A 25,249-nucleotide genomic window follows, 5' to 3' on the forward strand; every position below is an offset into this window, starting at 1 on the left:
GAAAATTTCTGACAAGTTCGGAAAACAAACACAAATCACAAATTGTTTTTCAATCAAAAGCATAATCTACTTGCGATTATAACGAGATTTACAAGCAAACGTAAGTTGTAGAGCCACATATCAATCAGCACAACACATCCCTATTCTGCTCCGGAACGTACGAGTAGTAGTACAACCGTGCGAGAAGCTCTTTATGTCCACTACCGACCACAAACGGTACAGCTTGCTTCTCCGAACTGAGCGTCAGTTATTCCAGAGCTGCAGTTAGAATGGACGCAGTAACTTTGCTAATTAAAATTTTAATAGTAATATCTTCCGTTGAACCAATATGCAGACGGTACCATGCACGAAAATCCCTTACGGAAAACGATAATACTGTGCGGCAAAACGAGGCAAGTGGTTGAGTAGTATAATGGTAGTGGCATATGAGTTTATCAGGGAAGCAGAAGCGTCATTTACTGAGAACATGGTATGTATTTCATTATCACAGTGTCTCATCGGAAACATGTTGATCTTGTTCCGCCTAAAAGTGTTAGTTATAAATGAAACACAATTTTGCAACAAAAGTTGTTGTTCAAAACTATGTAGAACATATTTCATTTATATTCTATAGGAGCTTAAGCAAAATACATTCGAAGTGGTGATAATAAGCAGAAGAATATAATATTTCATTATCATTAAATAAAAACAAAACAAATACACATTCACTCTAACGCTTTTTAAATTTATAAACCAAATTATAGTTCAAATAAGACGTTATGTATATTTAATGCTATATAGTTTCTGAGAATAAATTCTCAGTTCCCAAACATGGAATTGTTTGTTTTCCCTTGTGATGATAATCTCCCACATAAAAGTATCTCTTTTCCCCTCTGCGTCTACAACTCGTCTGATCGCTTACACAAAAGCGTGTTCGTGGAGACAATTCTGCCCGTCAGATCCACTTTGCGACGGCAGAATCGGTCGTCAAAAGTTGCCCACCGGCATTATGTTGTCGGAATGAACGAGGTTGTCTGATAACACTATCTACCGTCAACACAGTTTGTCACTTCTGCCCGGAATTGTCCTCGCACTGCATCAAGCTTTAGCCAGCCAATTCGCTTCCTACCTCAGCCCAGTACGGCTAGCGATGGACTACCCGGAATAATACCCACATGGCACACACGAGCCACACGATGTGGTAACCATGGTTTCACTGTGCTTCCGAACCCCTAAAGCCGATCATCATTAATTTCCCTTATTTTCGCATAAATAACCTCACAATCTGTGGTCAATGTGTACGTGTGGGAGGGAGGGAGAGGGGCTTGAAGGGTATTTCAGTGCGGGAAAAGGGATGCTATGGTTCGCTTTAATTGTTTTCGCACCATAATGCATTTATTGAACCATGTCTTTGTTAGGGAAGTTTCCTTGACTGCTGGTAGCTGGTGTTTTCATTTGCTCGTAGCTGCAGCAGGAACTTATCCGTAGAATAAGCTTTCCCACCTTTAACATTGGCTCGTGATTGGTGCTGAAACTTTAGATAGCAATGTTCGCTTTCTGCATTCAAATTTCTCGGGGACTAAATGGAAATGTGTAAACTCAGACAGACGCTTTAAATGCGAAACTCGTCTTGTTGTTAATATCCATACAGCTGGAAGTTGGATCCTGTACCGTGTTCATTTTACGCCCAGCTTCCGGTGCTTCCGGTTGGAATGGAGTTACCCAGTTAATTATGTTGGTTTGCGGTTGCTAGAACCGGTTTGTTGATCAATTATTACCGTGTGCAGTTTGGGGTAGCGTGTGATAGTGTTGGACGATGGACATATTTTCACACCAGGGTTTATCATGAATAAACGAACTATAAATCAAGAGGAATGATCTAATCAAAGTTCTGCAAAACAATTTTAACAAGCTGAATATGCACTCAAACAGTAACTGAAGCTAGGAATTATGAGTTGCTATTTTAAAATTGCTTTGATTTGTTAGGTACATATGTTGTTAGTAGTTAACAAAATTATTATATGTATATGAATTCAAACATGCAAAAATATTGAAAGCATTTTTTTACATTTCAAATACATTGATTCAGTAAACACATCTTTGTTCTCGCCCGAAACAGTTGGCATGAGTTCAAGACGAGGATAGAAAAGCTCTTCAGTAATGATCTCGTCAAGACGCGCAATAACGTATCCCAACACAAGGTATCATAAACATCACGATTGGCACGATTCAAAGCACCCAGCCTATTGCCAAACCCGCCCTTAGATCTTAAACAACAAACACATAATTGTATTGTACATGGTTCTGGAAATAATGAGAAACAACTGAAGAACAACAACGGATGAGCGATAATTCGCAATTCATCCAATAGCAAACGGTGAAGCCCTAAACATAGAAGAAGCATAATTTAAAGTAGCTTTCAAAATTATTTCGTCTTTCAAGAATTATTTTAAAGATTGAATGTATTCAGATGAGATGAAGTCGCTTTAGTCACTGTAAGTTGTTTAAAATCTTTAAAATGGACCATTTGCTTGAAATACTATATTTTTAAGCAAAATTAGGAATATTCGATCTGGTATTTGGTACAATAACTCAAATTATAACGAGTGATCAGGATTGCGGAATTGAAAGGCAAATTTAAATTCATTATTTCAATTAGTTGTTCAATTAGTATTATTTAAATCGAGTCTAGAATTTAGTTGGAAAACAATCCAGTTGAAAAAAACCTTGAAAGAATTTTATTTTACTGCAGCATATAGTTGCCTGTTTGTCTGTCCGGTCATTGCCGTTGTCCATCGCAACATTGTTCGATCATTGATCTTTTGTGCTATCAGTCCAATTATTTACGTGAAAGTGACCGAAGCTCATCAATTCGTTACATAATTATCCAAACTGTGGACCGTGTACAATGTATGCTTGTATGTGTATTACTTCCTCTCTTTCACACAAGCGCACAGCACGATGGCATTCCTCAATGGTGCAGCAAACAAAATAATGGTAAACGTTGAAAATTACTAACAATAGACACCCTTCCCAGAAAAGCTCGGCCATGGCTTTCTCGAGCAAAGGTCAATACTACCTGATCCTGCTCATTGTGCTCGCATCGCAACCCCCGGGAGTCTAGGATACCAAAGCCCACCCGAACAATCTACCCACCGAGCGAAAACTCGACGCATAACGAACCAAAGCCGCTTACGAAAGTGGTCACCCACGGAACGGCGGGGGGAGTCGTTTTTATTCATCTCTCCGCTAACTTAAGCTGGTGCGAGCATGACGGTTTGAATATCTAGCACCACACCGCAAGAGATTGTAATTTTATTGCTAGCGAGCGCTGGAAACACCGACACGAGTGCTAAAGTGCATCATCATCCCCATCGCCCAGACAGTGCCCGGTCGTACTTAAAGATCGTACAGGATTCGTTTCGTTTAGCCGCATGCGTTTAAAAAGAAGAAAAAAAATTCGGCATGCAATGTGTGAACTTATCAGTGCCATTAAAAGCTTTAGCCCGCATGCTGCAGTGTGCCTCCGAGTGTGAACCGCACCGTAAAGTGGAAGGTTCGCACTCGCGCTCAAACATTGCGCTTGCCGGCTAGCACTCCCCGCGGTGCCGTTTGACTGGCAGCCTGTATCTGTACCTGAGTGCATGAGCATGGTAAAATTTCCCAATTTCCTGACCCACACCGACTGAGAGAAGAAGAGCTAGAGAGCTTAGCAAACACACACGAACGCGCCACGGTGCTGCTGGTCTCCGGTGGTGCGTTATCGGGAGCTCCATTTTTATACCTCGCAATATGAGATTCCGGACGGTGTGAATCCTCAAAACGGCTCTTCCATCGGTGAAAATCCTCGGCATGGCAGTAACTTGTTTTGAATGGAGTTTAAAGAAAACTAGAAGGACACCTTTTCACTTCCGTAATCTTTCAGAGGCTATGCGGCAATCTTTTTTTGTTTTGTTTTCTGTACTGTTACTTCTCTTCGTGCGTCTTTCGTCAGAACATTGGTTTCCTCTCTTTCCTCCACTAAGCGTGGCGGGTTCAACCAACCTAGCTCAAAACTAATTTGAACTCATTCCGAAAGCTATTAAAAACTTTTCCATCCTTTCAACTGGTGTTCGCACAGGTTACGTTACATTTTACGTCTCACTCTATCTTTCGCTTTAGTTTTCAACCCAGTTGATGGTTCCATGCTAGCTGGATGCTATTTTCGTGTCGAAAAGATTAAGTTCATAACGTTTGCCGCCGGGCCAAGACGCCACCAAAAGTCTGCGATTGAAGATTGCTCCTTAGGTAATCAAATTAATTCAATAGCGCTTTTTGTCACGGATATGCTACGACCGAGGACGAGAGACCACACTGTCCACCAAAAACCGGGGGGCGCGACTGCTGTCTCTTGTACCCCATGGTCCAACCAGTCGCCTGCAAATGGTCCCGTACGTACGAGACGGCACAATGTGTTTGCGTTAATTAAGATGATATTAATCTGAACGGAAATTAATTAGGCAAAATTTAAGCACACCAATTTACGGTAAACCTGAGTTTGTCTATGGGAAAAAGGGGCGGCACAGATTGTGCAGGCCTCGCCCACAGCCTACTTACCAGCATGGCGGTGAACAGCGGCATCCGCTGGGGACCCCGGGCGTACACCAGGAACTCGTCCACGGAGCAATCGAACTGGTCGCTCGATGGATCGCACGGATGGGGCGGCTCCAGCGGGTCGCCGGTTGCGTTCTCGGTGCCGGTCCCGTTCGCATCGAACAGACCGAGCCCGAGCAGCACATCCAGCGACATGGTGACGCCACCGGTCGGAAAGCTTGCGTACGAACTGTCCGGCAGTAGCATCGACGGCACGGTGGAGGACATTGGCCACGTGAGGGCCGTCGCGTTGGGCACCACTGTCTCCATGGTTTGGCTGTTTGGCGGTGGGATTTGGGTCGCAATTAGACACCTGGCAGGTGGCTTACCGCAGAATCGGAGCTCGTTTCACTTTCGTTCGTCCTCGCATGGTGGTCGGGTCGCTGGGATGTTTGTTTTTTTTTGTTGCGTTTTTAGCAGAGCAAAAGCCTTTTTGTATGTGTGTGTGTGTTTAGCTGCAGTTAGCAACAATTCGTGTCTATCGTCATTTTCGTTGGAAGCAATTATAGCCGCGCGTCAGCAAGCGCAACGATGATAAGAAAGCTCCAAAAACACTATGCAGCTACAAATGACGGGGGGGAAATACACTCCCGGAATTACCATAAAATGTAGATATGACCCATGTAGCACCAAGCACTCTGCACGACCGTCACGTACTGGGCGCTATCGCTCACGGCAATCGCCCGGAATGCCAATGACACCGGATGTCAATTGCATTAACCCGCACACAACACTTACGCACTCACACACACAGTTGACCACCAAACAACTTTGTCGTTTAATTTTTATATTGCACTTAAATGCATTTCACCATAAAACCAGCGCTCCCTGGTCCCCGTTTTGCGCACACTTTCTCGCACGTTCGCAACAACCCGCTGGATCGATACGCAATCGGGTCGGAACTTTTCACTCGTTAGCACAGTGCGCCTGAAAGGTAGGCTAACATTTATGCACGCAACGCGGATGCGGCAAGTACGGTGCAAATGATGTGGAATCTGAAATGAGAGGCAATATCGTAACAAGACGCACATTAAGGAAGCTGTTGTTGTTTTTTTACTGTTTTGGTTCCCTGCTGCAGCAATGACGGATCGCACGGCGTACCAATAGAAAGGTCTTCCCCCACAGACCCGTTGCACTGCGCTCTAGTACACTGCGCGGGATGTAGTTGTTCCCGTTCCATCACGTCCCTGTGCCACTTACCATACCTTCAAATCTGCTCGTTCTGTTTTTTTATCACCCCAGTATCTGGCGAACGCTCAGATGCAAGATAAGAGATCAACCCACCCCATCACCTGACGAACGGTACGACGCTGTAATACGGCAGTAAAGCGGCTCATTAGCTCTTTTTGTCGCCCAGTTCATCTTCGCCGATGCTGGCACGGTCCACCGTCAAGAACGGTCTTTTCGCAGCAAAGCGGGCAAAACGCTGAAGGTCTGTGTAAAGTTTGCGTTTCAAAACCGTGTCGCATCTTGCTTGCCCGGTTTATCGTACGAACGGGTGAAGCAGTGTTTGTATAGTGGGGTAGGTAAGGGAGGCAATGCGACGGTTAGGCAAGCCAGGTTAGTTTCTACACCCCCCGTTTACGTGGTTGAAGGAGTTCTTTTTTTGTGCTGTTTTGTTGGCTCTGTCCATTCAACGATGACGGCAAAGCATGATGCGAACTCGAACTTGCTCTCCCTGTCTGATGATTTAATCCAACCGCAGTGTGATAAATAGTGATACCGGGCGAGCTTTACTTCCCGCCCCAGTGCCGGGCGAACGATTACAACCCGATGGTAGGAAGCTGTAGAACGAAAATTGCTTCACGTTGGATGAGTGGATTGACAACGGATTTTTTCTTTCTTTCTTTTGCTTTACCCATTGATTGCTATGTCTTTTTTGTGCTGATTAACCGTACACTACGACAAGGAGACAGCTTTTTGTACCTTTTATCAGTGGTTCTACCATTCTGTACGATACACAGAACGTGGGGCTGTACCGCGGTTGAGCAAATTTCCTCCTAGAAGCAACAGCACCAAAAAAAAAAAAAGAAATTACCCCGGTCCGGCCGGATGTGACCAACGGGAGTACTAATAGCATTACCCTAGAATTGGGTTTGGGGTAATTAGTTTTAACAAATTTTTGCCGATTATAATGTTCACGTGCGTCACAGTTTCTAGGGCGTTGCAGGACGATTAGATGTGTTTTTTTTTTGTGTGTGCCACGGATGTCCCTTGAATCCTGCCCCTGTACAAATGGTCTGTTGGCCAACCGGAAGCTAATTTGTGTCGCAAAAGAAATTTCTCATCTACTTAATGTATCTCCGCGTTGGGTTCTAATTAGAGCGCTTCAGCCTCGAGATTGGACCGGGTATGCGAAGGATGTAACGTTGCAGAGGGAAATTATAAAAATGAAAGCGATTGTTTTTGTGTAGCTACCTCGGATGGAAACAACTTGCGATTTGAAACCAACATGGAACAGTTTCTGTCATACACCATTAGCTGGTGTAACAAAATAAACAAAGTAAAACGTGGAAACTTACTTATATAAGAGTTCTAATCCTATAAAGATGTTACTAAGATCAGTTGCTAATATTATTAATATCTCGTAGATGTGGCAGCAGTTGCAATTTATAATATTAAATTATTGTATGATCTTTTGTTATCATATTTGTTTAGTAAAATAGAATTTTTATATAATTTGAAACCACTAAATGTAGTTGAAACTATATTAGAGTTCAGCACATTGCGAACGTGTCGTACAAAAGGGAATATGGCAAGAGAGGATATTAATAGTTACGAAAGATATATAAAAATTCAGAGATATTCCTCGTTCCCTCTTACACTTCATATATACTTCACGAGAAACAATGTAAATTTCTGTAACGTATGATGACATAAGATGTTTTTTAATTGTAATTATAAAATTGAATAGTTTTATTCGAGAATAAAGCAACAACATATCTTCTTTTGGGGCAAATTCACGCAGAATTTTAATTGAAAAAATGCAAACTTGTATCCTTTTGGAAAGGCATAATCCAACTAATGAAGCTTTTCAATCCATCCAAAAGGCATTCAAAAAGTAATCCAACGATGATTTTTGGGAGTCGTTTTTTGGGACTTGAACGATGCTTAACGTTCTCTCGTTACCATGAAGCACGATCGATTGATTAAACATACCATGGAGAGCAATCATCCATTATGCCGTTCGATGGTACAAGTAACCCCCCGGACGCATAAATCATTAACCCCTAATCGATCGGCTGTCCGCAATTGGCACCGGTTGGTCAATAGATGATGCAGCACACAGGCACGAGCATAGCGAAAAATTCCATCTTATCGCCACACCAATCCAATCGATCGTGCTGCGTGTCGCTGGGACGCTCAAAACGTTGCCAAAAAATCGACCCGACGCGCAGTTACACCAACGGAATGCAGCGAGGAAGCGACAGCACGAGGAAGCATGGAATCATATCACGCTGTATCACCTAAAAGCTTCCTCGTGGTAGGAGGCAGGCTATGAAGTTTCATTTACTGCTTCCAGCCCACCAACCAGTCATCATTCGGAAGTTAATGAGCCTCAAAAACAAGGGGGAAGGAGGTAAGAAGAAGCAGTGGCAAAGAAGGCGATAAAATAAAGAGATCTCCCACCACTCGTCTGTGCGATATTATCCACCCACGGGACTGGACGTTTGGGGCTCGAGCAGTTTACTCCATTTCCAGGCTCTTGTCTCAGACTCAGTTCGGTAGTAAAACGCTTCTGGATGTAAAAACGGCGTGCGACAGCTTGCCCATAACAAGTTACGCTTGCGAAAGCGAAAACTCGCGGAATCAAATGAAGGATTTTTACGGGCTCGTTTCGGAAATTGTAAACTCAACCCAAAGTAGATCATAAATAAATCTGCCTGATGAATTTGGCGCCCATTGCCCTAATGGAAAAGAGTTTTGCGAAGGCCGGTTGTAAACTGAGGCAGGATTTTACGGGACAGCAATTATCTCACCGAGGAAGCACGATTGATCCACGATGTGCTAGGCGGAGGTGTTTTGCATTTAATTATTAAAGTGTATTAAGTGACTGCTAAATATTTCAATAAAAGCTAAACTTAGTGATTTACATATAAACAGCCAGCAATTGTTGCTAAGAATTGTTAGAGAACTTTATTTGAGTTTTACTTCTTATATTATATTTTTGTGTTTTTTTTTTTCATTTAACATCACGGTCATGATGATGATAATGGTTCGTCTATCTTTTTTAGATATCTGTGACACACTTTTGGATGGCAGGAAAGTCAATCCCGTCCCGTGTACGCAAACAGATTGGATCAGATGGAAATCAATATCTATACATGATGATGATGATGATGACTACAACAACTCGAGCATACATGATGATGATGATGACTACAACAACTCGAGCATCGCATTTCCTTTTCTATTGCTTTATTCAGAGTTCCAGTTGAATGTAAAAAACAAAAAGTGATTATGAAATCAAAACAATCAAAACAAGCAAAAAAATCGTCCGAGCTCTGCTCGATCCAACGCACTTAACCATCATTGAACGAAGGATAGCAACACAGTAACAGTCAGAAATTGTATTCCGATGAAGGCATCATTTTGCATCACATGTATCGATTACTAAATACATCTTACGGTCTATGAAATCATGAGCAATGTCCTCTTTCCCCAGACTTCTTTGAAAAGGTACAATTTCACTCCAATCCATTCGTTTAGGCAAAATGGGAACACACTGCCAGCGCGAAGCACGTTCGTTCAGAATGCAAAAGCAAAGGATCACATTTACCGTACAAAATGTTTTTTTCCCGACGTTGCAAACACTTTGCCGATCACGTTAAAGAGCATGGCAATAGAAGAGCATAGTGAAGGATTTCATCTTGTTTGCCGCTCTCGGCATTGATCGTTCGCTCCGTTTGGAATGCAATTCAAATTCTGCCACGCGTTTCTTATTCACTGCAACCGCGCAGCCACTACCATGGGAGTTGGTTTGAATTTTCTGTGTCTGTGTTTTGTATGTGTTTGTGTGTCAGTAGAAGCACTGGGCTTTTGTACAGATTCCCATTCTTCTGTACCGTTCATTGCACCGGCAGGTGCAAAGAAAACTGCAATCGTGTCCTGTTTGGAAAGTTTTTTTTAAATATGTACCTCAACCATCCTTCCTATCTGTTTGCTATGGGTACATTCAGTATGGCAACGATGCTGAAGGACAGTTCAATCATCAACCGTATTTCGTTACATCGTCTGCATGCAAATGCATCTGGTGCATGTTATCATATTTTTCCCCTTTTTTGTTCGGTACGATATACCAGCACAGCTGCTGCACAATATCGCACCGGTGTAGTAATGGATGCAATTTGTTGCATCCGTGCATCAAACGGAAACAATGTTTTTCTACCGTCTGGGTGCAACAGGTAATGTATTCGCACACTGGTATTCTATCTTGCAATTCAATAAGCAGAAAGCGCGTGATATAAATCATAAAATTGCAATATGTTTTATAGGGCCTACAAAGATCAATTGAAAAAAATGCACACTTGACATCATTTTTGTGTTGGCGTACGGCAAATTCATGAATACGCCTGTTATAAATACAAACAATTAACACTAGTTGTTTACATTTTGCTGTGTATTGAACAGCTGAGTAAAATTGAAAAAACTATCATCAATTATGATGATCAATTATGAACGGCTGCGTGACACTATTTTGTCTGCCATTTAATTCGATTGCCTTTTAGGTTTGAAAACATGATCTAGATACTACTTGAAGGTGTTCCCTAATTACTGTTAGTGGTAAGTTGGTTATCATGACAATTTTCCTCAGCTCAATGTCCATGAGTTCACTGTTTCAACGCGGAGTAGTATCACTAGTAATGAATAAGTAACATTCTTAGCAAAAGCAAAAAAAACTTATTCTAAAATACTGCCATCCGAACGTTCTGCCCACAACTTCACAACGTGAATATTAATTACCAATTGAATTAAGTCAATCCTCCACCTCCACCATCCTAAGGTAACCGCTCACGGAATCCTCCAGTGCGGAGCCAGTCCCAAATATGGAACATCGTTCTGGCGTGCGATATGTTTAATTATCGCTCGATCAAAGCACGAGGCAAAATATAAATAAACTGTTTGTTGGCCACTTCCACCTGCTCCACTGACGCGGTAGCTTCATTGAAAATTTGTTATTACCGTTCGTGTCTGCAAACGACATGATGAGGTTAATCAGAAAGCTTCTCCGACGGGCTGCCCGAAGTGTTGACATAGCGCTTTGTGATCGCTGAAGCTACGAGAAGGCGCATGATTGCTACGAAAATATTGATGTTGAGGAACGGGGATAGGATAGTTTACTTCGGCTGTTAAAATAAAAACAAACTAACCGATAATGTTGTCTAGAAAAAGGCAAAATACGACGTAGCGATCAGTCCATTCACATTGTAACGGCACAGCTTGAACGGAAATTTAAAATGGTTGACTAACGTTATGCAGAAGGCAAAAAGTATCGTTGAAAATAATAACTGAAGTAAGCGTGAGCAGGAATATTCCGAAATATGTATCATGTGTAGGAACACGTCGATTATTGAAATTCATTCAATTTGTTATTATTCAAAAAATTAAAAGCTTTTATTTACGGCATATTTTGTGCCATTTGCATTACAACCACTAGCCTTCATCTATCGCTTTATCTAGAAGGCCTTGTGCGCAATAGAATAAATTTTACATGCGTTACACTTCCGTCCTCTGCCAGATTAAATGGAACAAATTGCCTCCCACCACCGATGGTGCAGATATGGGCACCAATTCAGCGCTATGAGTGCATAGACCCATGGAACCGGTCCGAATGCGATCGAAGTACTCCACCCTTTGCGCGGTCGATTAACGCGGTACTGGTCCACTATTGGCTATCCAAAAGACCAGCAGTAGGTGACCACATTCCACGCGCCAGCTGTCTACCGACGTCACTGGAAACCAGTAACCAGTTCGTGATCACAACCAGAATATGTTCGTTGTCTTTCGGCGGACTATACGGGTGCATACAGTCGGGCGAACACCACTGTCAAGTTCAACTGGTGCCCAGTGCTGAAGAACTTGTTTCCGACACGCTCCTTTCGGCCAGCTCAGTAGTAGCTGCAGTTCAGTGCAATAAGCTGCTTTGTTGACCCTTACTCAGTCTCATTTAACAGTGTGCTGAATGTATTTTCTCTACAATTCGCCCAAAATAATCGTTATGTTTTTAAATGAAAGTGTTTTTGTAGCTAGCTCTGTAACAAACATAAACAGAAGTGTTACTACAAGATATGCTAAGCAGGGTTGGACAATACGTCTTCCTCAGCAAGAAAACAACCCAGGAAAACATTCCAGTGAGTTGTTTTTACCTAAGACAATTCGCCATGTCTGAAGAACCGAATGCAAAGATAGAAAGGTGACTGAGGATAGAATTATAAATTCATATCATTATTCATGAGTTATTCCACCTTTACATGCCTTTGTAGCCAGGTTTGTTGTGTCAGTAAAAAAAATGTTTTGCCAGTAAAGGAAAGCATTCCTTTAAAGAAAGTATCGACTGAAACAAAGCAAAATGTGCATTAAAAGGCTGTCAACCAGTGTAGTCGACTGATGTGAGTGTGAAAGTAAATCAAATATATGCAATTAATGTTTCAGAATGTTCCTCGCTACACCATTTTGCTTTTCAAATGATTGCCACACCGTCATAGGACGATTGTTTATGAAATTAATGTATTGCCAGTTACATACATAAGCCGAGGCGCATTGGACGAATATGAATTGTATAATTTAGTTTGAATTGAGCTGTAAATAATCATTATTGTTTTGTTATGACGAAAATAAATCATACATATGGCCTTTTAATAAGTAGTAATAAATTGTAAACATTTTTATTATGGCAGTTTATTCTCTTTTTATTCATGAGGAACGGTCCGACGGTAACGGTATTGATAATATTTGATTGTAAATGCTTCAAGAAAATAGCATTTCACCTAACACCCTCATATATGTTGGTTTTAGCAAATTTGTTTGTTGTTTATTTATTTACAGAAAACCCTCGGGATATTGGGATTGATTGACCTCTTTTAATTGATTTACTACGATATCTCAACACTCGAAACATTCTTTTTTGTAAAAGATTTCCGTAGACGTATAATACTAATGTCTTTCAACGGTCGGTTTATTAAAATTAATTAAATTTATCTTTTTATGTACCATCCCCAATGATTCCCGAAACATGAAAGGCGTATCTTGTATTGACGTTGCTTTACCATGAACTTGATTACTCTTGTTCATTGTAATCTAGTCGAATGATTTCAGTAGGAACCCACAGCGAAGCTTTTCCGGGAAGAAGCCATTTTAATTCTTATCTGCTTTTTAACTCGTCTCTTATTCATTGATGGTGTACTCTCCATATGTACAGACTGAACAGCCAAAAAGAACGTCTTCCAGAGCAATGCAAACAAAAACAGTATAATAGATTCCAAATATATTAAAATGGAGTGCTTAAAATTAAATTATTTGTATTGATTTTTTTTGTTATAAACACAGCATTTTGAATTTCATTAGTTAATAATAGCATATTATAAAAAATCAGTAAAAAGTGTTGAAGCAAATAATTGTAAATTATAAAACAATCATTTATTCACATTTGCCCCATTAACAAAATTTAGTATTGAATTGTTTGATAGTTTACCCTAAACATTTCCAGCAAAACCCTTTCATGACATTGCATTAAAATGTTATCCCTTGCGTCAGGCCGCTTTATGTTCGATTGTAGTGGTGTAAATAAATACCATCCTTTCCTTGAACACTTACGTCACCCTTTCTGCATCAGTAGTAATGCTTTGCCTAACGCACTTAAAATTCAGATTTACTTCAAACCCAACCCACCCGACCCATCCGTAATGATGTTCATTTTATTTCTTAGAAATGGTGCGCTTTCAGGCTTTGTTGTCCTTAAATCTCCATCCACGTAATTGTATCTCTGTATAAATATTTACCCCAGCCCACAGTGCTCCTTCGCCCCGTTTCGGTGGGCGGTTTGATCCAGTGTGCCGAAATGCTTTCGTGATTCGTTTCCAAAGATCGGTTAAATTTATTTGCAAATGAATATTCCAAACCGGGGATCTCGTCTTCTTTGGGTTGGTATTGAGCCTCACTTTCTATCTGGCTATTAGTTAACCTTAAACACTGTCCTTCCAAAGAAAAAAAAATGAGAAAAACGATTACCATAAAAGTGACACTCTGATGATGGCCGTGAAATGATAGCCGGAAAATGAACTGTCTAACGTTTGCTTTTTTATTGGGCCAGCTTTTTGTTTCCTGTTTTATCGCTTACCACTAGGATAAAGAGTCAACCCGGTAGCCATAAAAACTAGGACACCCTTAACAGCATCAGCAACGTTACTCTCGTAACGGGTGCACATAAATATTAGACGCCAAAAGTATGGCTAAGCAAACTCAGTAAAAAGTGCTAGGAAGTGCTTCACTTTAGCATCAAAGCATCATCCTCAATTCAAATCAATATGATTTCGTTTTGTGCTGTGTGGTTCGCCTGCTTGCCCACGTATCTTTGTGACAAGTGAAACACATGCGCCGTTTGTTTGAAATGATAAAAAAGAACCTATCAATTCCCCACACTCATCAGTATGCATTTGTCCATTCCGAAGCTAATGTGGACTGGATTTTTCTCGCACAACATCCAGTGCGCAAGAAAGCAAGGGTAAGAAAGTGTTTACGTTGTATGTCTTACCAAGAACCAAAACAATACAAAAAGAAACAAGACTTAGCAACAGTGCTTACCGCACTGCGAAAAGGGAAAAGACAGCATCAGCAAGCAACACAAGAGATTCAGCCACAGCTCTTCACGTTGTGGTTCAGTCGTATCGCCTATTACTTCGCCAAAGCAATGTCGGATGGGCATGAAAATAGCAGCTTCCCTTTTTTTTCCTGTTGGCTGTATCGTTAAACACCCAGAACGACGCGCTGTAAGCGGCTTCCGAGCCGAGTTCATCATTACGAATCGTAATGGATGGGATGTCTGACGGAAAAACAGCGCTCTCGGTGTCGAATATGACAAGCTTTCACAGCCGAAAGGGAAGCGAAAGTTCGTCAGCACAACCTTCAATCTGAGCGAGCGCCTGACGCTGTCTTTGCAGGCGCTGTGATGCTGTGTACGTCACTGCCAGAGTATCACGATGGGCTAATAAACCACCCAGAAAACTCGTACACCAGCAACATGGCATAAATCAAGGTTTGGAAATTAATTTGGCCTCCTTTGCGATCCGATCCCGACCAGCCACTCCTCCGCCGTACCGGTGAACTGAAGGAGGAAAGCATTATTTAAACGAAACACGAACTCACGATAAGCATAATTAATTTTCCCAACCTATAATCGATGTCACTTTGCCAAACTTAGTGTACGCTTGGCACGCAGAGTTCAATCATCATTTGAGTCCCCACAATGTGTCCGGACTGGCAGGGGTGGAAGGTGGAGAATGGCAGTTTTGCTAAGTTTGTTACAGAACTCTCTCTCTTTCTCTCCCTCTTGCTCGCATTTGACCGCAGGGCACGCCAGGGCTCAATGAAGGCTTCTTGGCAACAAATCTTACCCTGGTTAGGAGCCGAACTTATTCTTGCCCGCCGGAGGCATTGTTTCCTACCGGAACTTTGACTTTGTGCTGCTAGTTTTGCGTTGTTTGCGCGTACTTTATTAAAAAAAAAGAATAAAAAAGAAGAAATTCAGACAATAGGCTAACAAGGCAATCACAATCGCTGTTAAATTAAGCGTGCAGAAAACTCAAACAAGCGGCGTTTTATGTTGGCGGGCCCAAAAACCAAACAACGCGCCAGGGGCAAAATTTGGCACAGGCATTGTGTTGCGGATTTAATCGAGAGTGAAGCCTTCTCCCGATCAGCTTTAATTAATCACGACCACTTCGATCAAAGAAGACACACCTGGAGTCAACAATGAAAAACAACGATATCGCACTAGGCTAAAGGTAATCTGGAGGAGTGTGTGAAGAGCAATAAGGCTATGAAGTAAAACGATAAGTACTCCTACATTTCCACCCACATAGACGTCGCACAAGCAATCTCACTCAACAGAAGGAGGTACTTCAGATGAGATTCGATACGGTACGGGATGTAGACATATCGCCCCATTTTCAGCTATCACAGGAATGGTGAAACTAATCTTAACCATGATTAAAAAATCCCTTTTTTATTACTCGTAAGAACTGCCTAGTTGGCCGTAACACTAAATATCAAATTTTATTAAGGACTATATTTTTAAGAAAAATTGAAACTTAAAATGAAAAACTTAGTTCTTTCTACTTTGTAATACGAACTAAAAGCTAAAGATATTTTAGCTTAAATTGGCTTAAATCCTCAGAATCATTGAAATAACTGTACTTGAAAATGATTTATGCATTAATATAATAAATTTTTAAACCAGAAGTTTGGACATTAAAATAAAAATAAGATATGAAATGGTTGGGTTGCATAAGACATTTCCTGAATTCAAATAATTTCAATTTGACGACAAAATTATACAATGTTCAACTGCACTATTGTTGGAAAATTGTATGTATCTTCATTCCAAGATGTAAATCATGTATGCAAACGAATGCCATAGATAGAACAACCCTGGACTAGAATTCTCATTAACCAGGACAAATCTCAGTGAAGACACGTGTGTCTCTATGTGATCAAGTAGCACGACAAGTATCAGCAGTGGAGGGTCAACTTTTCAACCATGGAAACCAAATACCGTGCTAATAAACAAACAAACAAATATACAAACAAAGTAAATAAATAAACAATCAAACTCATACGCACACACACATACGTATGCATGCTAGTGCCCTCGTACTGGATCAGTATGCAGATAATTACAATTCCTTTATCTACGGGCGCTGTGTTTTATGTCTGTCAGCCTGTTCGGTCTCAGCAGTGCTTCTGCCTCTTCAGACAGGCTCTGAATAAATTCATTCAACTTTCAGCTGTTTTTTTTTTAAAGATTCTCTCCCGTGTTGATTCCGGGCGATGCTGGTTGGCAGGAACATCATGCAAAACTTTGCTTTACAAGCCGAACCGGGTTCCGGTTTCCAGGCATTGGGTTAAGGTTCTGTGTGGTTAAGACAATCCCCAGCCTTACCCTGGGGATCTGAGCGCGGTACACGCCTTTATTTAAAAAAAACGAACTCTTTACCATAATTCCGGAGGAGCTGTGTGTACCGTAACATCCGCATGCAGATAAGATAGAATGCTGACAAGCGCAAAACGAGGACAGGAGCTCCGGTAGTGCCGAACAAAACTTTTCGGCACCATTCCATGCAAACACGGAACGATACACAACACGGCCCGGATAAGACTAACAACATGCCCGAATTTGGGGCACAACATCTCATCTCACAGCCTATTGTAATGCGATCCCTTGCCTGTGTGTTGTGTTATTTTTCCACTTCATTTCATCGTGCATAATTTCGACCGGGGTCAAGGTCGTGCTATTTTCTACAAAAGTTCTTATAGCGCAAGAACCCATCATTATTATCACCGTCTTCGTCATAATTGCATTTAACCCTGCAATGGTGTTTCGACTAAAGTAACACTTTAGAATCAATCAAATTTTACCAGGGCAATGGTGTAAAATAAGAAACAAACTTTGGCACCCGAGGGACCGTACGGTACCGGAAACATCCTAGGAAATGGAAAATTGTGCGAGAAACTGGGAAATACCGCACTCGAGACTAGATAACTTTGCGTCAGACAGTGCGGAGAGAAAGTTTTGTCAAGCACCGGGAGACAAATAAAAACAAACTAAATAACTCACACCCAAACAAGCCGCTTTGGCTCCAGGAAAATGGTGCTGTACAGCCAAGCACCAGTCCGTTAGCAGTAACAATAAATAAAGTTACCGCGAAAATATGAGGAGTAACTTAAGTTTCACGAGCTTGTATCGTCTCCCAAACGGCGCCCAAGTGTTGCAATGTGATTTGAAAGCTTTCAATGTGGTCTTGCTTCTTCTGATTTTTTGATAAAAAAAAAAACAATGCGCAACGAAAAGCAAGTGGAAAAGTTTTTGACATTCATTTGAGATTTTTGATCGTGGACCATCTGTCCGGCCGAACGTGTACATTCTGCAAACGGCTGGCAATGAGAAGAAAAAGAGACCTTGTTTTCAATACAAACTGTGGTGCAGCTTTTGTGTTTTTTTTCTACTGAAACCCAAAACCACCTTAGGTAGACACGGTAATTTTTTTATTCTATTTTTAAAATAGCTTTTTTCTTCCATCAACCCAATAGGTTTGTTGGTCTGTTGGTGGATTGTTTTATTTTGCTCTCAATATTACACACAAACAAACTATGAGAGCGTGTTTACTAAACTCACAACACTTCAGGCCGTGTCAGACGGTGTTTCTCTTTTTTGGTTTTTGTTCTTTCCTCGCAGATCATCTTCTTATGCTATGTTTTTTTGGCTTTCTCTCTATTCCGCATGCAGTGTGGAAGGGCGTGACTTTGTTTACTTTGTGAAAAAATAAATATAATATTATAGCACAGTACACTCCGCGCTAGACCGGGTGCGGGAGAATCGATTGAGCACGTGGTGTGTGAAAATTCGACCAGTGTACCACTGCACGGTGTGCACAACACGGCAAGCCATTAGCGAAATTGGGTGAAAAAGTGGAAACGACTGAAACGTAGCCCCACGGTTTGTTAAATGCTCATCAAATTGGCTGTTGCAAGAGAGGTTAAGTTTAAGGTTGAAATTTTTTAAGAAAGGGTTTTAATGTTTGGATTCAGTCGAGTGACTTGGTAGTAATGGCTATGTTTTGATTCGTTTATCGAGGTATCGTTTATTATTTTCATTTAATTTAAATTCTCAGCATTTTTAATAAAATTTGGTATGAGGGGATCATTTTCATTTTTTTTAAATTCTAATCAATGCAAGTTAGATTAAGCAGTACGGAAAAGCCGTTCCTGCTCTTGAATAAAAATGCTAGTTAGATGGAAAACATGTCCAATATAATTAAGAGTTCATATTAAAAGTATTAATTATTTACTTTATGTGATTTAATTTAATTCAGTTGCTTATTCCCCTACCGATCCAGGTTTAGGCCTCAAACAGTTTATCATTATTTATCCGGCACAACACGGTACACAAACACATCACTATCATTATCCATCAAACTACACACTCCCACCATCACCACGAACAATGGAAAATGCTCAATGCTGCGGTTGAATGACCTCGGCATTGAATTGACACTAACGATTTCTTTAAGGTAGCTTCACCTGTATATACAGCCCTTTATCCGTGGTGTACACCTTTAGTGACAAAATAATGCTTTTGTTCCATACTGTTTTGCTTCCTCCGCATCCTTACCGTGTGGCAGCATTTCGTATTGACTTTTGCCTGTTTGAATAACAATTTAAGGGCATGAAAAATGTAATAAAAAACACCACAATCAATAAACACTTTGTTAAAGAAAAGCGAGAAATGCGAAGGCTCATAACTCAACCGATAGAGGGTACGGTTCCGTCGACCATTGTCTGGTTCCATTATTACTTATTTCAATAAATATTCAGACAATCCCTTTTCCGTACACTAGGGTCTGATAAGGTAGAAGACAAAGGACCATCGCCCATATAGTCTGAAGCACTGTGTTTGCTTTTGTTTCTTTTTTGTTACGGTATGTTTATTACATTCTACTTAATCAAAGTGACACAAAAAGGATAAGTGTGGGAGACCAATTTTATTGCTGATTTCTGAGCTGACATGTTTTGCTACCTATAGAACCCGTATTCATATACATAATCGATAAAATGAAAAATGCATCAATCAACCCCTCGATGGAATTCAATTAATCGGCACAATTCGGTTACACGCTTATCTGATTTACACTCACAGTCAACCCGCAGCCGGTACACTGGTTTATTTTTCCTCCCTTTTTTATGAACTTTCCACATGAGCACAAATTGCGATGCTTTAAAGTGGCGAGATAGAATCGTATCTGGTGCTGACTTCCACCGAAAACTTTCAATATTTGCTTTTTAAGGTTGCGCTGGGGGAAATCGGCCGTAGCAAGGGGGGTGAAGAGCCCGGAATACATTTGACACCTTTCTGGATCGGAGTGATATGGAAACACGGCAAAGCTAAATTGAGTTTACGAAAGAAATTTTCATTGCGTATTTCACGCCACACATCACATACATCCGTGCGCACAAGTGTAGCTTTCTACAACCATGTTCTCCGTGTGAGGAAAATTTGTTCATCCTGTATCCATACACATTCCTACATTTGCAATTTTCTTCCTAATTTTTTTGCAAGCACGGTTCAGCCGAACTATCACATCAATATTATGTCACATCCTAACCACACTTTCAAGCACATGCACTCCATCAATAACGTGTCGTAGCGATCGCAAAAATAAAAACGAAACACAACAACAGCACACCAAGCAGACAACCAAGTGAACGAATCGTCTCACGACGAACACTTTGCGCTGATCCAACCGACACGCTGCTTCAATTGGCCTGATGAATTCAACAAGTGTGACTTCCCACGCGCATTGCACGGCCAACTTTGGGTAGATCTCATCCAAACAAGATCGTGCACCCGTGAATGGATACGATCCACCCGTACCCGTTCACGGATAATTTAATTAATGCACCATCCATCGCCTGAGAGGATACGATTCCGTACAGCACTTCACATCACAGTAATGCACAATGCGTAGCTAAACTTACACCCCACCTACTCCGTTTTGGCACTAAGAACCATTAGAATGTTTCCTCCTGTGTGTAACGCTTTGTAACGCACCGACTTGCTCCTGATCGTACGGACAGTCGAAAGCGACCACCACGCGCCAGAACCAGAACCGAGTGAACCGTTCGCGAGACGGTGCGAATGATAACTGCGTTTCCGCACCGCCCTGGTGGTTTATCGGTCGTAGAAGCTGCAGCTGCTGGGACTCACGCTGAGCTACTGGTACGGGCGGTCTCGTCGTCGGACGAGTGCTGCCGAGTGATTGCCGATGGAGGCGCGTGGTCGTCACTCACCCAGAGCACCAGCGTAGGGCTGCAGTTGAACATAGCGATAAATGTCAATTATGTTTTAACTAGTTCCAGCAAAGTCAATCAAAGAGAACAATAAAACAAAAAGTTATTGGGTTTAGATAATCGGAAAAATTTTCTAACAATTTCTTATGTTCACAGAACGAGGACGTGGTTAAAGTGGATACGTTTTATAGAGAATAAGATAAATTACACGAAAACTCAAAAGCTGTATGTATGCTGAATGGACTGTTTGATTTCTTTATTGTGCTGTACACGAGTGATTCCTAGAAATCTTTTTCGAGCTGCGATTGGGGTGTTTAAATACCAACAAACCATTTATTTTCCCACCCGTCACCCCGATCTGCCCAACGATCGCTTCGATGAGGAATGTAATTTAGTGCCTGGCGCGTAAAATCGTTCCCCTATTAACACCCGTGATTTATTCGCCCTGTTGCACCGGGACGTCATCGCTGGTGCCCGAGCTTGCCACTTTCGCTTTCCGCTGGTTCATGTAGCTTTGTTTGCTTTTTCGATGCTTCGATGCTGTTTGGAAACGGTTTGGACCGGCATTTGGGCAACAATTTACGATGCCTTCGTTGATGATGGCTCGGTGTTGGTTTATGGTCGATTGCTTGCCTGCTTGCTGGTCTTGTCGGTGGTGCTACAGCGTGTACTACGAACGAGAGCGTGAAGCTGAGCAAAAGAATAAATGCCGTTAACAATTCCGACCATCGAATCGGTCAATGTATATCGCTATTCGTTAAACGTTTAAACAGTAGTACCAGCGAACTGGTGAAGAATGGTATACTGAATCTTGCTTTGTGGTTTATGTGTTATCTGGTTCGAGGTTGCTTTGAAGAATATTTCTGGGTTGTTGAGCTTGAGTGAAACTCCTTCGGTCAATAATCATTTCAGCTTGCGTATATTTACGATTTGGAATGTTGTTGTCAAAAACCTTCATTTGAAGATATCAATACACATGTTATCATGAATCAAAAGCATAAATATTTCTGATGCATAATAGATAGCTTTTGGAAAAATGTGTTGTTAACATTATTTTGAAAATGATGTTATTTATTGATTTTTTACTATGCGTCTCCAAACATTTATCTCAGTGTTAAAGAAGAGTCCAAAACCATGCAAAGAAAAGCCAGGCCAGTTTTAACCAACACACATCCTCCAATCAAATTGAGCTCATGTACTATGGCAAAGCTCAACCGTTATGAAATCAATACGTGTTCAGAGCATAACTTTAGGCGCCAAAGTATTTTTTTTTCTTTTTCAACATTGTTCAAGTTTACTAAGAGAAAGGTGAAAATAGATGTATGTCTGGCATTCTGCGGTACTTCCCTGACTCATGAAAGGAATATGTGATACAAAGAAGTAAAAGAGAAGCAGTTAAAGAGATTTAGAGAGAAGAAGAGGTACGGTTATGAGACAAGAACACCGAACAAAATTGTGAAGTTGAAAATTGAAGACAACCAAAAAGCTTAATTTAGCCTTTGCTTAGTAAAAAAGGAAGAAAGACATGTTGATATAATTCATACATTAACAAAAAAACAATTCTTCCATTTTCTTGTTATTCTATTGCTATTGATAACTTGCAAGGAATCAAATTGGTGAGGTACACCTTATCCGGTAACCTCATGTTTTTGTTTATAGTATAGATGTGATAATTTATTTAATGTTATCTCTTATCCAATTCATATAGTACGACACGTTAACAAACACACCAGGTACATCGCCCGATCCGCACTTTTGCTCATCACTTCCAGCAACGCCTATAAGATAATGAAAGCGACGATAAAACCATGCTAAGCCACCTCCAGCATCAGCACTGCAGATTTTCCTGTTCGATCGCTCCGCTAACGCACACAGTTGAGAAGGCTGCATTTTCTCCGGCCATTCCAACAGCGAAGAGCACTCTCGAAAGTCCCTCACCTTTAGATTGAGTTTTAGTTTCTTTGTCACACCAGCGGAAGACTGGGATTTTCCCCATCCAACCACCGTGCTGAATCCATCCGTAATGTTTTCCCATTGAATTGAATCCGCTATCGGCAAACAGATTGGTACAATTGTATCAGGAAAGTTCGCTAACTCTTCGAAGCGAATAAGCGCAATATCATGGTTGAAGCTTCCGTTCTGCGCATCATATCCGTCATGAACGATGATCTTCGAGACTTTCGCTTCGATCGGAGGATTGTTACAGACATTATATGCACAATCCAGTACGGAGGATAGATCCCACTCTCCAAGTAATACACGGTAACTGAAGAGATAATCGCAGTACTTCAGATGGTTCTCGATCTTGTAATGATACAGTAGCAACACTTACAAGGAATACTTACACTTTCCAGCCAGCGCGAAGCGAGCTAACGCAATGGGCAGCCGTCAAAATGTGCCCTTGATTGATAAGCGTTCCACCACAGTGAAATCCGGTAGTGCCGTCCGGTTTCTCGAACTCAATCAGCGCCGTCCAAGGATAATCATCAGGCTGGGTTAGTTGAGCGCCTGTAAGTTGCGTTGCAGCCCGCACACCACAGTGCGGAGGTTCGGGTAACACGTGCCGTTTATCTGGACAACATATCTGGAGAATTTATTTCGAGTAATTGTTATCACACCATGAAGTGCTCCATTTATATATCCAAGAAACTCATATACTTACAAAACCCGGTCCTTCTTTTTGATTGCATTGGCTATTTTTAAGGAAATTTAAATCTGTACTCAATGCACGGGGCAGTGGTTTGCAATCGAGGAAGTAAATGCACTTTCCAAGGTCACCGGCAGGATTTACACAGAAGGCTGGAGTTGCGGTTGGAAAGTTTCAAGGCACTAGTCAACAATTTGATATTTACAAAAAGATTACGTACACACTTACCTGTGGATTGGTTAGCATCTGCCATCAACATCGTTGGAATTATTGTAAAAAATACCCATAATATTGAGCGATTTCTATCGCTTTGCCCCATATTGAATATTCACTCAGACGGATGTAGAACGTAATCTGAGTAAATATAGTTTTTGCAAGTCTCTGTCATACATATCATTGAACTCTCATTGCTATTACAAATACCACAACATGCACAAATACACATGTTCGTTAGAATTGTTTATTGATGCTGAGAAATTATTGCAATGCTGCAGCGCTATGTTATCAATTGTATTGCTGGAATGCGTGTACAACATGTAATAAAAAATACATATTTACCACATCAGCCATAAATGAAATAAAATCCCTCCAGTTTTTCCTCCTCGGTACGGATTCTAGACCAGATCCATTCAGTTTTACAATGGATGTATTTCCGAAAGAATCTTCACTTCACTAACCTGCTACAAGTAAAAATAAGCCTCGAATAAGCGATAAGCTAACAAGTCCAAAAAGGGAATAATGTTTGTTTTGCACAAGAACTTCAACGCTACAAGGAAACTAATTTAATCATCAAAAGTACAATATTTACCGTGTATGGAACAAATTTGCTATCACCTATCACAAACACATTGTAGCACCTTGTGCTGGAGGTTTTGCAGGCACAGCAACCGATTAGATTGTGTTACAAATACATACTGCTATCTATTCCTGCAATTCCATCCACAGTAGTAGATGCTAGATCTACAGTAGTAGTACCATCTACAGTAGTACAGTGCTGGACCGGGGCGGTCCCGTGGTACACTCGTCAACTCGAACGAATCAATAACATGCCCATCATGGATTAAAGTTTAGAATGGACCGTCGTCCCATAGCAAGGACTGACTAACCGGCAGCGCGGTAATGAATTAAGCCTCGAAAGCCTGTCTAGACCGGCATTTCCGCGTAGGATTCCATCTACAGGGGTTTGCAAAAAATTTCACAGTTAAATGTACAGATAAAATAAAGTGTTTGGTTGAAATTTATGTTTCAGATGTTTTTTTTTTTTTTGTAAAAAGAGTAGTTTACTATGCTATTTATGGAAATTAATCGAAGTATCTGCCCTCGGCATCGATTACAGCCCCTAGCTGACTCCGGAACTTGGAGCAAGCCCTTACAACCGAGTGCCTGGGAAGGGCCACAAAATCAATGATTTAATTTTTAACACTAATTCTGCCTTGATGTTGCTGGACGATCTATTAACACTTCTTTCAACTTCGCCAAAAACCAAATAGACAAAGGGTTGCAGTTCTGGAAAGTTGGGAGATCAAATTTGGTGAATTTCCCCCACGGTGAATTTCAAATTTGATTCGGAGATCAAATTTGGTGGTTTGATATTTGGCAGCCACGCGTTAAAGTATCGTATCCTACTGCCATACATACGGCTTATCATTGCCCTCTTTAGTAATCTATTTGACTTTACTTCACTTCACTTTCGGCTTTCGGTTGCCATCTGCATTGAGTTTGAGCCCCTGAGTGCAAAAAATCGTACAATTAGAAACGCAATTTATCCAGAACTTTTTCTGCAGACTGGCCAGGAAAGCGTCGGTACGAATACATTCCGATCGTGTGATGGACATTATACATGTTAAAAATTCCACAAAATATCCAATACAGTTTTCCTTCTCATTCTGAATCATTGTCACTGTTTTCAGGGAACCCGGCGCACGCTCA

General features: G+C 41.1%; 2 protein-coding genes across 5 annotated transcripts in view; both read right to left on the reverse strand.

Moving 5' to 3' along the window:
• Nucleotides 1-20,559, reverse strand: part of LOC120948727 (neuropeptides capa receptor) — a 58,524-nt gene extending 37,965 nt beyond the window's left edge. The window contains exons 1-2 of one of the 4 annotated variants that reach the window (XM_040365401.2): nucleotides 20,435-20,559; nucleotides 4,576-5,606 (exon numbers count right to left, since the gene is read on the reverse strand). In XM_040365401.2, the coding sequence (XP_040221335.2) occupies nucleotides 4,576-4,881 (306 nt within the window). In that variant the 5' untranslated portion in view covers nucleotides 4,882-5,606; nucleotides 20,435-20,559. Of the gene's footprint in view, nucleotides 1-4,575; nucleotides 5,607-20,361 lie in introns of all 4 variants that reach the window. The other 3 variants (XM_040365400.2, XM_040365399.2, XM_049605156.1) reach the window with 3 other exon arrangements.
• Nucleotides 20,560-22,183: 1,624 nt separating this feature from the next.
• On the reverse strand, nucleotides 22,184-25,241 carry LOC120951003 (CLIP domain-containing serine protease 14D-like). Its single transcript, XM_040369457.2, has 4 exons — nucleotides 23,549-25,241; nucleotides 23,336-23,472; nucleotides 23,019-23,257; nucleotides 22,184-22,939 (listed from the first exon to the last, which is right to left on the reverse strand). The coding sequence occupies exons 1-4, from the start codon at nucleotides 23,637-23,639 to the stop codon at nucleotides 22,348-22,350; spliced, it is 1,059 nt and encodes a 352-aa protein (XP_040225391.2). The 5' UTR covers nucleotides 23,640-25,241; the 3' UTR covers nucleotides 22,184-22,347.
• Nucleotides 25,242-25,249: the final 8 nt, after the last annotated feature.

This window comes from Anopheles coluzzii, chromosome 2, assembly GCF_943734685.1.
Source record: "Anopheles coluzzii chromosome 2, AcolN3, whole genome shotgun sequence".
NCBI lineage: Eukaryota > Metazoa > Arthropoda > Insecta > Diptera > Culicidae > Anopheles > Anopheles coluzzii.

Coding starts and splice junctions, on each gene's coding strand:
- LOC120951003 (XM_040369457.2), bottom strand. CDS start 23,639: ATGGGGCAAAGCGATAGAAATCGCTCAATATTATGGGTATTTTTTACA. Junction 23,473..23,548: donor AGATGCTAACCAATCCACAG/GTAAGTGTGTAC, acceptor CCGCAACTCCAG/CCTTCTGTGTAAATCCTGCC. Junction 23,258..23,335: donor AAAAAGAAGGACCGGGTTTT/GTAAGTATATGA, acceptor TAAATTCTCCAG/ATATGTTGTCCAGATAAACG.